The sequence below is a fragment of the Acinonyx jubatus genome, chromosome E3 (genome assembly GCF_027475565.1).
Source record: "Acinonyx jubatus isolate Ajub_Pintada_27869175 chromosome E3, VMU_Ajub_asm_v1.0, whole genome shotgun sequence".
NCBI classification, from domain to species: domain Eukaryota; kingdom Metazoa; phylum Chordata; class Mammalia; order Carnivora; family Felidae; genus Acinonyx; species Acinonyx jubatus.
This window is the reverse complement of record NC_069398.1, coordinates 12,037,019-12,048,890: the sequence shown is the minus strand read 5'-3', so window position 1 is coordinate 12,048,890 and position 11,872 is coordinate 12,037,019. Positions and strand designations below refer to the sequence as shown.

Genomic DNA, 11,872 nt, shown 5'->3' with positions numbered 1-11,872 from the left:
GAATAATTCTATGGGTGAGGAGGTTAGAAATTTGGGAGTAATATGTTCAAAGCCTAAACCAAGAGTTCTGTAAAAACTCTTGGGAGTTGCTTTTTTCCCCACAAACGAGAAGCTGCTTCTCCAGCAGCTGCCTTGGCAGCTCTGCATTGGCTGCCTAGAAGGGTGTGGGAGGAAAAATGCACAAATGCACTTATGAATGGAATGTGTGTTTTGCAAGAGGCCAAGTTGGCAGCTTTGGCTTCCAAAAGGTGGGAGCATCAGCTGAAAGAACAGAGTGTGCAGACTTGAGGCCTCAGAGACCTTATGGTCTAGGCCCAACTCTGCCGAGTTCTGGAGTTGGGGGCCCACTGGGAAACCTCCCATCCAGGAGAAGGAAATGATCTTGGCTATTCCTAGGAGCAAAGGCAGTGCTCTTGGCACATGGAGCCTCATCTGTTCTGTGATCCCACACTTGGAAAATGTTTCTCAGTAACATGTCATTTATTGAAGACTTAATGTGGGTTTTCCCTAATTTAATCCTCATAACAACCTTATTATGTTAGGTACTAATGTCCCCATTTTAAAGGTGAGGTAACTGAGGCTCAGAAAGGGAAAGTTATATATAGCCCACTATTCTGTCATTTTCCACAAGCTGGATCTTTGAATTTTCACAATAATCCTTAAAAAGATATGGCCTCATTTTATAAACTGGAACTCTACTCAGATGAGATTAAGTGGCTTGCCCAGAAGCAGAGGTCTGTCCATATCCAAAGGCAGACACTTAATTTGTCTCAGGACTGGAGTCTCAAAAAGTAAACAGCAGTTAAGCTTCTATAGCTTTGGAGCTCAGCTGGAGGTGGAGAAAGAATCCAGAAGCATTGTCAACTTCAAGATGGTCTCAGGGCCTCACAGTACACCTGGAGAGTTTTCCTCTTTACAAGGGAGCTTTAAGTGTTGTGTCTCCATCCTAAATCAAAGCTCTTAAGTTCTGGCTCCTGGTTCCCAAGTTTTACAGAGGGCCAGCTCTTAACAGAAGTTAAAGGATTAAACACTGCCTTATATGCCCAACCTTGAGAGGTAATTTAAGTGTTGTTGTGAAAGTAATACATGGTGATTTAAAACCAAACACAGAAAAGCAATTGGTAAAACCTAATCTTCCAATCTCACTAGTAAGAGAAAAACACTGTTCACATTTGGCATACAGTCTTCCAGGTTTTGTTCCAAACTTAGGCATGTCTTGGTGTACCTTTTTCTACAAACTACACACACTATTCAGTAACCCTCTATATTTCCTACAACATATATTGGGAATACATAATCACATCCTCACAAAAATCCCATAAGGTAGGTATGTACCATTACTGTCCCAAACACAGAAATGTTATTCAAGTTCATACAGTATGTAGGAAAGCTAGGATTCAGAGTCAGTCTGTATCCAGAGGTCCACTTCCACTTAATAGCTACCAAGAATTCCACTGTGCTCACTCTGTGATATCTGCTCCGTACGTGTTTATGTGAAACTATCCTATTAGGATAGGATATTCCTACAGAAGTGGAATTGCTGGGTCCCCATCTATGAAACAATTTATAAGGGTTTTGGTGTGATACATACTGTATACTGGATTAGTTCATCTTTTCTAGAGGGCAGCTAAGTATCTCTGTTTTGGAGTTGTGTGTGCCTGTACCCATGTCCTTTCCAACACAGAATGTTAATATTTTAGGAGGTGATAAAAAAGAAGAGCAGCTTTTACTAAAATTGAAGCTTCCAGTTCTAAGGGGAAGATCTGGTGTGATGGGGCCACCTATTGGTGAAGGGTGACACTGCAGTCTCACTGAAGGGAAGGAAGCATTCCTAAAAATGGAATTAGAAGGGTGCTTCCAGTGTTGGTAAAAAGCCTAATTAGTCTTCCTTTCTTGGGGGGGGAAAGTCTGCCAGATTTTCAGTTCAGTCTCTTTTCCCTTCAGTTTTTTAACAGCTGTCAATGAGAAAAGTGTGCCTTAGAGAAATTTGCTTCATAGATAGTATAACTTTGACAACCTGCATTAAGGGCTGAATTTTCTCCATACTGAAGTCCCTTTTCCTGGTTTCCTTACCTACATATTACCATTTAATAGGAGTGCTACCTAGGATGAGCATGTACTACAATTTCCACTGACACAAAGAAAAGTACAAACTGGTTTCCTTCCCTCACCCCATCTTAAGATCAGGAATGCTTGAATTGTAGGCATTTATTGAAAATTTGTACATGCCATATAAACGTTAGGACTAAACTTCTTAGGTAGTATACCATTTCCACAAAAGCTTGTCTGCTGGACAGAGAGGCTGCAGCCTGACCACATTCTCTGCCACTGTCCACAAAGGATGATAAATGGCACATGGAAAATGATGGTCAGACTCACGAACATATTTTTGGGGTGGTGCTTTCCTCTTCATCTTTTATTCCCATCAGTCCTAGGCCAGAGAATGATCCATGAGTGCTGCAACAAATGAGTGAAGATAGGTTTCTAATCCACAGGGTTGAAAGAATGGTTACAGACTCATAGGTAAGAGGTGGTAAGTTATTTTGGATATATGTATGGGGCAGAGGACAAGCAGGGAGACAGTTTATGGAAAGCTGCCTACTGAAAATGATTCAACAGAAAGAATACTGACCAGTCCCAGAGGCCTATAATCAGTTCAGCTCTGCCATTTAACAGATGTGAGGCACATCTCAACCAAAGGTGAATAACCTCAAACTGAGGCTATTGTCTTCAACTATAAAACCATTAAATACTTAAATTAGGATCTCACAGGGCTTTTGTGAGGACTTTAGACAATGATTGATAAAATACATCATTTCCTCATATATCATACAGATCATTCACCATGTACCAAGCATTATTTTAAGCACTATATGCATTCTCATTTAATCCTCAAAAGAGCTGCTGTACCTAACGTAGGTACTGATGCAGGTACAATTGTTACGTCCACTTTTCAGAAAGAACCAGGCTCATAGACCTAAAAACTCGCTCAACAAGTTGAGTGACAAAATAATGCATATTGTAAAACACTTGGTACAGTTTAGAATTTAGGAGTCAACATTTTAGTTCCCTGCCACCTTGTAGTGAATGTTCAAAGAATTGGGTTGGAGGGCTGAGGAGCTATCCAAGGCAAATCAGGTGGAAATGAGCAAAAACAAACAGAATCTGTCACCACCTGATGTCTGAACTTATGCTAACAAGCACTGGCCTTTTGGGCATGGAAGACTGGAGCTTTGAGTGCTGGAGAGAGGCTCTGGAGTCAGACCATCAGGGTTCAAATCGTAAACTGTACTTATTAGCTAGTTGTGCGGCCTTCAGCAAGTTGCTTAACCTGAACCATTTTCTCCACTTGTTAAATGAGCACTCAACAACCTCAACTGAAAACACATGTAAGCATTTAGCACAGTGTCTGACATTAAGGGTTTGATGAATTATGGCAAATATTGCCATATTTAAAATCTTCATTTTAGCATCTACTGGAAATACAAGGATTAAGAGTTGAGTCAGGCTCCATGCATGAGGAAGCCTACATTCTCTGCTACTCCTTCCTGTGCTTTTAACCCTTTCCCAGGGCATTGGGATCATGGAGACAGTTGCCAAAACAAGGCCCAGAGAACTGAGTCACACAGCAAGCTTATAGTTTAAGGAAATGCATGCTCAACATGGCTATAGAAATCAAGATGTAACTTAAAATTTTTTTTTTATTTTAATTAGGCTGCACGTGTGGGGGTTGAACTCCTGATCCTAGATCAAGAGTCACATGCTGTACAGACTGGACTAAGCCAGCCAGGCACTCCCTTAACATGTAACTTTTAAAAGAAAGAAGTAACATCAGGTTTCCTTACTGTAGGCTTTTTGCTATTTCCAGAGTTTTTTCCTGACTTGTTAGATGTGTCTTAGGACCTTTTGCCTTAGAACCTAAGCCTTTTTTGCTCCCTGACCACAATGATCCCTTCCTCAAGCTCTCACCCACTGTAGAATAATATCCTGGCCACTTCTGGAAGGAGAAAGCTTTGGCCTATTCTTAGCTTAGTTTACATACACAATGGAGAATCTAAGAATTCTACCTAGAACAGAAGACCCTTACTCTACCCCCACCTCCACATACTGGCTCTGACAAACTATCTCAAGGCAAGTCAGTCTGTTCCTCAGAGTCTCTGCTCTTAACCAAAAAGATTTTTTGGCAACTTATGGTCACCTTGTGCTGTTAACCTCCACAAAAGCCTGTTTAAAGTATATCAGTCTAAGATTTTTTTTTTTTTTTTTAAATGTAAAGACTTAATGGCAGCTTCTGTTCCTCTCAAGCAATTCTCTCAAGCTGCCCAAAAGGTAGCCCATCTCACTAGTGGCCCTAAGATGCATGTTACAAGAATTTTATGACAGGAAATTAATGTCTGATCCCATGTTTTAATGCCTGAGGCATTCATGTTCTGCCATCTGGGAACTTGGGGCTGGAAAAGAATCCTAGAATGTCAAAATTTTAAGGAAATTTTTCAGAAGTAAATACAATCTAGTGATTTTCAAACTGCTCAAAAGAGCTACAGCCCCCCTTGCCCCCTCCCCCAATATATATGCTCATCCAACTACCCACTCACTCATTCTAGAACTGCCTATCTTTAGCATTAGGATTTAACAGCAATTTTTCTTTAAAAAAATTTTTTTTTTCAACGTTTATTTATTTTTGGGACAGAGAGAGACAGAGCATGAACGGGGGAGGGGCAGAGAGAGAGGGAGTAACAGAATCGGAAACAGGCTCCAGGCTCTGAGCCATCAGCCCAGAGCCTGACGTGGGGCTCGAACTCATGGACCGCGAGATCGTGACCTGGCTGAAGTCGGACGCTTAACCGACTGCGCCACCCAGGCGCCCCAGCAATTTTTCTTTTAACGGAAAGGTTTTATAGTTGGAAGGTTTGAAAAACACTGATCTACTCCAAATCTCTCATTTTACCGAAGGGAAATTGAGACCCACAGTGGGAAAGTGGCTTGACCACCTGTCAGGAGATACATGAGTGGCTTGACTACCTATCAGGAGAGCTGGGACTGGACCCAGAGTTCTGGTCCATTATTCCTCAGGCTTAGAATCAGCAAAACAGGCTCTCTTTGGCAAAGAGGGAGATGGTAGAGAAGGCAGGAACACCTGAAATGTGAGAAAGATCATATCTGGTCTAGGCCTTTCCCTAGAATTTTTTGACTTTTTACTCAAGTGGGGTTAGGCAGATGCCTCCTGTCCTATAGAGGCTGCAGGCCCTAAGACCTCTGGCTTTAAACTGGGATGAGCTATCTCCTTGTGGGGCTAAAAACAGTAATTGTAGGACATACACATGTAAAATGGATAAAGAGAACATCAACAAAAGGCCAACGGCTGAAGTCCAGGAGCCAGAATCATGAAGGGACAACCCTTCAGTCCTTACCTCTTGGTTCCTGGCAATAGGATGAGGCAGAGAGTGCCCGGGCTCAGGCTGTGGTAGAGCTTTCCTATCTTCCGGCCCCAGCGCCAGGCTGCTATCTTTGGGTGGTCCACCTTCAGAACCTACAATAAAAGTCATGTGTTAACACTCAGCCAGAGTACCCTATGCTCACCTGTGGAGAGGCTGCAACTTTTCAGGGTTTGAACTGTGGGGTCCCAGGAAAGGCTCTACGGAAATCCTCTATATGAAGCTAAAGCCCATACTTAAGGGTTCTTTGTCCATCCCTGCATCCCTAGTCCACAGGTCAGTTTAGTAGGAGTATTCTGTGTGGGTCTTCCAGGGCCCTGACTTTGGGGAACCACCTCACTAATGAGAGGCCCAGACTAAGGAGTCTGGCTCCTGTCATGAAGTATCTTTGTGACCTGGGAAAGTCACTCACCAGCTCTGGCCTCTATTTCTTAAGGGTGGGAGATTAGATTAGGATAGAGTTCCCCAAACTTCAGCCATTCACCTTCTATCTTCACCCTTCTGCTTGTGTATCCCTCTAATATTTTTCTTTAACAGTGAGTCAGTTTGTTCCCTCACCTCACTGAAATAATTAATCTAGAAGTCACAGGTTCAGCGTGATTGCTGTGTATACTTTAGTGTTAGAAAAACAAGATCTTAATATATAAGTGGGGGGATAAAAAGTCCATCTATGACCACTAAAAATCATCTTGTATATGTAACTACACTTTGAGAAAAGCCTTGAATTACTAAAGACGTGCCCAGCTCTTTAACCTCCTCCTATGTTAGAAGGCCCTCAAAGTACCTTGAGAGCCATCTGGAGGATTAAAAGCCTGATTTTAGCAGGTATGGAGGAGGCAAAAGTGTAAGACATTTTGAAGAAAAATGTGTTTAGGTCTGGAAGAAGCTGGAGAATGAAATAAAACTAGTGCCAGGGAAGGAAAAAAAAAAAAAAGCTCAAAGGCTTTAAGTGTCACTTGAGCTGGACTCCTAACTTCCGTAAACATCAGAAGGCCAATCAATGCCTAGAGACAGTGAACCAAGACCGCTACCTTTTCCCTCCGACCCCAGGATTCACTCACTCACTCACCTGTAAGGCCTGCTGCTCTGAAGGGGGAGGTATGACACGAACCCCTGGGGTCCTTCTTGATTCAGGAGGTATGCCCCTGAGCCAAGCATGGAGATGCCTGGGGGTTAAGGCATGCCTGCCTTTCAGCTTCCAGTCCTTGCCTTTGAGAATGTTGAGAGCCCTCTGGGCACTGCCAAAAGTTTTGAATTCTGAAAGCAAGAATACCCCCTTCTGTCACTAAGGGCCTTTAAAAAGCCTGGTCCCCATGGTACCCATCCAGGTTGGAGCTTGCCAGGGCCAGGAGAGGGCAGAATCAGCTGCTGACCTGGTCCAGTCCCCTAGGAGGGCTTATTTGGTGAACATTTACCTTTTCTGACCTCACATTATCACCATCCCTAATCTCATTACCCCAAGATTACATTGTGTAGTTTAGACTTACTCAGGAAACAGTATTTTTTTTGCTTTCCACTTTTAAGATCTTTAGGCAAGATCACAGCTTCCAAGCCAAGGAAAATGTTGGACTGCTGCAATAGGTGTTCTTTAAAGGTTTGGTTCACTCCAGACAGGTATATAGTACCTCGGTTCTCAGAATCTTGTTCCAGCTCCTTCACAAGAGTGCTAGAGTCAAGAGTGAGCTCTGTCACAGGCCTCTGCACCTAACCAAGGAAGATGGTATTAGTGGTAGCAAGTCACTACTTCAACTTCGAGGCCTATTATATACTAGCAAGTAACTTAATTCTGCAGTTTCCTTATCTATATAAAGAGGTTAATGATAAATGCTGCAGAGGACTATGGTAGAGACTTCTGTATTAGATAAATAATACATAAATGAAAATATTTTTGTGTAAACTTACTCTCCTCCCTTTCCTCCTCCCCCGAACACCCTGCAATGGAAATGAATTCCCTGATTTCTACCCCAATGAAATTATTTGCATAAGAAACTTAAAGACACCATTTGATCTCTTTAAAAGTTAAAGGAAAGGGCAGCTATGGAAAAACATCCAGAATAAGCCTTTTGAGGTCTAAGTAGTGATAAAGAGTACAAGGAAGACCCCAATGTAGCCCAGGCTGATTATGACAAGAACAAAAGCTGTCATGTTTTACGGTCACTGCTAGAAGAATGCTGGGCTTGGCTGAAGGCTTTCCATAACACAAAGTCTTGTGTTTGTTGGGCCTCTTGAGGGCATTTCTCAAGGTGGTGTTATACACTAGGGTACTGTAAATACAGGTCATGCTAGGTCAGGGCTGATTGAAGGGTGCTGCTTTTTGCTTTCTCTGACTACCCTACCTTGATGCAGGTACTTTCTACCAGAATGCCATCCAAGGATTCTATGGCCAGCTGGGCAGCTTCCAGAACTTCATACTGAATACACAGATGTGGCTGCAGAAAAAACAAGATTTTATCTTTGCTTTCTAGGCTCAAACTATTAAAGAAGGGACTGGGAAAGGGCCCTAAACTACTGGCCAGAGCCATCAGAATAAATGTTCTCTTTGCTGTGCTGGGCTAGACAGTGATCGCAGATCACCTTTAGGTAAAATCACCAAGGTTTGTTAAGTGATTTCTCAGACAATAAGTAACCTTTATTAGTCATTTAAAATTGAAGCCTTCTCTTCCTGGGTGGTATCAGCAAAGCACTAATAAATCTTTAGTACCCAACTTGCTTTTCATATTATGTATTATGAACCACTAAAGTCTTCATTGCAAGTCACAGAGACTAATTTTGTCTTGTTAGCTTAATTTCACACAGGCACCTTTCTTATAAGCTTGGGGAGGTTAGTGCTTCCACTGGATAGGCTGCATCTTCAAATTGACTGCTTTTCTGCTTAATGATTGAGGTATAGCATCATCATGGAGATTAAAGTGCTCCCAGAGAAAAGCTTCATGATACTAATTTGGCAAAAGAAAATAAAACAATTGGACTTTATCAGAATTAAGAAGTACATCAAAGGACACTATCAACAATGTCAGAAAGCAACCCTAAGAATGGGAGAAAATATTTGCAAATCACGTATCTAGTGTAGACTTCATATCTAGGGGCGCCTGGGTAGCTCCCTCAGTTTGGCATCCACCTCTTGATTTGGGCTCAGATCATGATTCCAGGGTCATGGGATCGATCCCTGCGTCCTCTGTACTGAGCATGGAGCTTGCTTAAGATTCTCTCTGTCCCTCTGCCCCTCACCCTGCTTGCAATTGTTCTCTCTCTCTCTCTCAAAAAAAAAGCATATCTAAAATACATAAACTGATAAAACTCAATAATAAAATATCAACCCAATTAAAAATGGGCAAAAGGACTTGAATAGATAATAGGTATTTCTCCAAAGAAGACATATAAAAGAGAGATAGAAATGCAAAAGGGAGACAGAAAAAATAAGTGTCAGCTGGAATACGGAGAAACTGGAACCCTTGGCACTCAGGGAATGTAAAATGGCCACCGGGGAAACCAGTATGGCAGTTCCTCAAAAAATTATACATAGAATTGTCAATTTTGGGTATATACCCACAAGAATTAAAAACAGAGACTTAAATAGATATTTGTACATCCATGTTCACAGAAACATTATTCAGAGTAGCCAAAAAAAGGAAACCATCCAGATGTCCATCAACAGATGAATGGATTAACAAAATGTAGTACATCCATACAATGGAATATTATTTAGCTTTGGAAGGAAGGAGATTCTGAAACATGCTACATGGATGAACCTTGAAGACATCATGCTAAGTGAAATAAGCCAGAAACAAAAGGACAAGTACTGTATGAGTACACTTATGTGATGTATAACAGACTAGTCAAATTCATAAAAACAGCACAATAGTGGTCACCATGTCTGGGGGAGAAGGACTGGAATTCTTGTTTAATGGGCACAGAGTTTCAGTTCAGAGTGATGAAAAAGTTCTAGATACATTCCAAAATCCCCAGTAGATGCCTGAAACCAGAGATAGTACTGAACCCCTGTATATACTATGTCTTTTTCTACACATAAATGTCTGTGATACAGTTTAACTTACAAAAGCACAGTAAAACATTAAAACAATAATAAAATATAACAGTACACTGTAATAATGTTATGTGAATGTGGTCTCTGTCTCAAAATACTCTACTGTATTTATCCTTATGATGTGAGACAATAAAATGCCTACTGGTTAAGATGGAGTGAGGTGAATGACTTCCACAGGCATTGTGAGGTAGTGTTAGGTTACTACTGATATTCTGACGATACATATGTTAGGAAGAAGATCAAGTGCTTCTGGACTGTGGATAAGGAGGTACTACTGTACTTAGTAACAGAACTGTACATTTCAAAACAGCTAAAAAGGCAAATTTTATGTAGATTTTACCAAAAAGAAACAAAAATCAAGACTTCTAGCAAGAAATTACAGTCCCTTGACATACCCTTTTTATCCCTTAGGTTCATCTTTCCAGGGGATATTTCTATTTATATTTTTAGGTATAGGAAAGACATTAATAAAAGATTAGGAAAAAGCACATTTTAAATATCTAGGATTCTGTACTTAGATCACTTTGTAAGATAGATTTTTTTTATTAAAAAAAAAATTTTAATGTTTTATTTTTGAGAGACACAGAATGTGAGTGGGAGAGGGGCAGAGACACAGGGAGACACAGAATCTGAAGCAGGCTCCAGGCTCTGAGCTGTCAGCACAGACCCCGATGTGGGGCTTGAACTCACGGACCACAAGATCGTGACCTGCGCTGAAGTCATGCTTAACCTACTGAGCCACCCAGGTGCCCCATGGAAGATGGTAGATTTCTTGATTCTCAAAACAAAACAAAAAAATCAGAGGGTTGGCAATACTAGGTACACATCTTTGTGGGTCAAGAACTGCTTCATCAAACAGAGCATGACTCATACTCCAGTTGGTGACAATCAAGCTCACATCAGTAATATGTGTTACCTGAATGGCCCCAGTAGACATCTGAATTTCCAACACTAATCCAAAGGTGAAAATCTAAGTTTTCCTGTTTCATTACCTGATGGGTTTCAAGAACAAGAGACATTGACCGGACTGGGCCAAAGCTCTTAAAAAGCCTCTTCACAGCCCTGAGGTTGCAATTTTTGCTAAATGGCCCAGCATAAACAGTTGACATCTCTGTCCACTTGCTCCTCATCTATAAGAAAAACAATACAGCAAGGAGGTGAATGTGGTAAGAGAATTAAATCAAATCTAAAAAAATCGTGAGTCAAAACATGGGATAACTCTGATTCAAGAAATTTCTCAACACAAACACTTGCCAAATGCACAAAGATTTGTATACAAGGATTTCATGACCACACTATTTGGAATAGAAAAAATTTATAAAGCACAAATGATGAAAATAACAGGTATACAAATGGAATACTATACAGCCGTTAAAAACAAAGATTGTGTACTGACATGAAAAGATGTACATGATACACTTAAATGAAAAAGTAAAGCTGCATGATAGTATACATAGTCTGATTCCCATTTTTATAAAAATGTGTTTTCCAAAATATTAATACAAAGAAAATGGAGAAATATAGGGCAAACATAATAAAGTATGCATTACTTTCCTTTATGCAGAGAGATTATAACTCATTAAGTAAATCATCTAGCACAACTCATTTACTTACCCTCTTGTTCATCTCCTCAGTGAGTTTGTATGAAAAAGGTTCAAAAGAGAACTGGACGATGCTGAAGGGAAACAGAGGGATTTCCACTCTGGCCTGCTCAAGAACCTGCAGAGAACAGCAAAGCCTGGATGAGGCAGGAACCTAGTGGCTCCTAGAAGTGAGCCACAATAATATGAACAAGGTTGCCTTTTTTACCCATATTAAAAAGCAATATGGGGCTGACTTTAAGGTCTAGAAGAAAATGGTGACCCCATACAACTTTCTAGAAAACAGTAAAGAGAATGATTAACATCACACAGGATTCATGCCTTTAGGATTACTAAGAAAAAGAGATTACTATAACCAAATTATCTCTAAGAAATAAGTTAAATCCCAACAGAGCTCCCACCATTTCATACTGTTAAAGACTGTGAGTAAAGACAGCAAGGAGAGGAGGCTTAAAAGACTGGAAAGAAATCAAGAGGCATGGAAGTCTTAGATGAAGTACAAACAAAATCACCCCTGAAAAGAAAAAGCACAACTGAAAGCCAAAATAATGAACACATGTCACGAATTTGATATTTCACAACACTTGACTAAAGGGAAGAAGCTTGGCAGCCTCAGAGAAATGCTTTTGGGGAAGATAAGATCTATAGAGAAGAGGTAATACCTCCTTAGAGACACAGCAGTGAAGGGAAAGAAGGAAATAAGGGAGGAAATTAAGGATCCTGGCAGAAAGATAATAAGACTAATGCCACCCTCTCCCAAGAGTATTATAAACTCCTTATTCTTTCCAGCA

General features: G+C 40.8%; 1 protein-coding gene across 5 annotated transcripts in view; it reads right to left on the bottom strand.

Moving 5' to 3' along the window:
* Window positions 1-2,193: 2,193 nt before the first annotated feature.
* The window catches only part of REXO5 (RNA exonuclease 5), a 38,954-nt gene continuing 29,275 nt past the window's right edge, over window positions 2,194-11,872 (bottom strand). For 3 of the 5 annotated variants that reach the window (XM_015067152.3, XM_027043074.2, XM_053213006.1), the window contains exons 14-20: window positions 11,095-11,199; window positions 10,473-10,610; window positions 7,772-7,864; window positions 6,923-7,139; window positions 6,505-6,692; window positions 5,412-5,530; window positions 2,194-2,457 (exon numbers count right to left, since the gene is read on the bottom strand). In XM_015067152.3, the coding sequence (XP_014922638.1) occupies window positions 2,376-2,457; window positions 5,412-5,530; window positions 6,505-6,692; window positions 6,923-7,139; window positions 7,772-7,864; window positions 10,473-10,610; window positions 11,095-11,199 (942 nt within the window). In that variant the 3' untranslated portion in view covers window positions 2,194-2,375. The remainder of the gene's footprint in view (window positions 2,458-5,411; window positions 5,531-6,504; window positions 6,693-6,922; window positions 7,140-7,771; window positions 7,865-10,472; window positions 10,611-11,094; window positions 11,200-11,872) is intronic. The other 2 variants (XM_027043077.2, XM_027043075.2) reach the window with 2 other exon arrangements.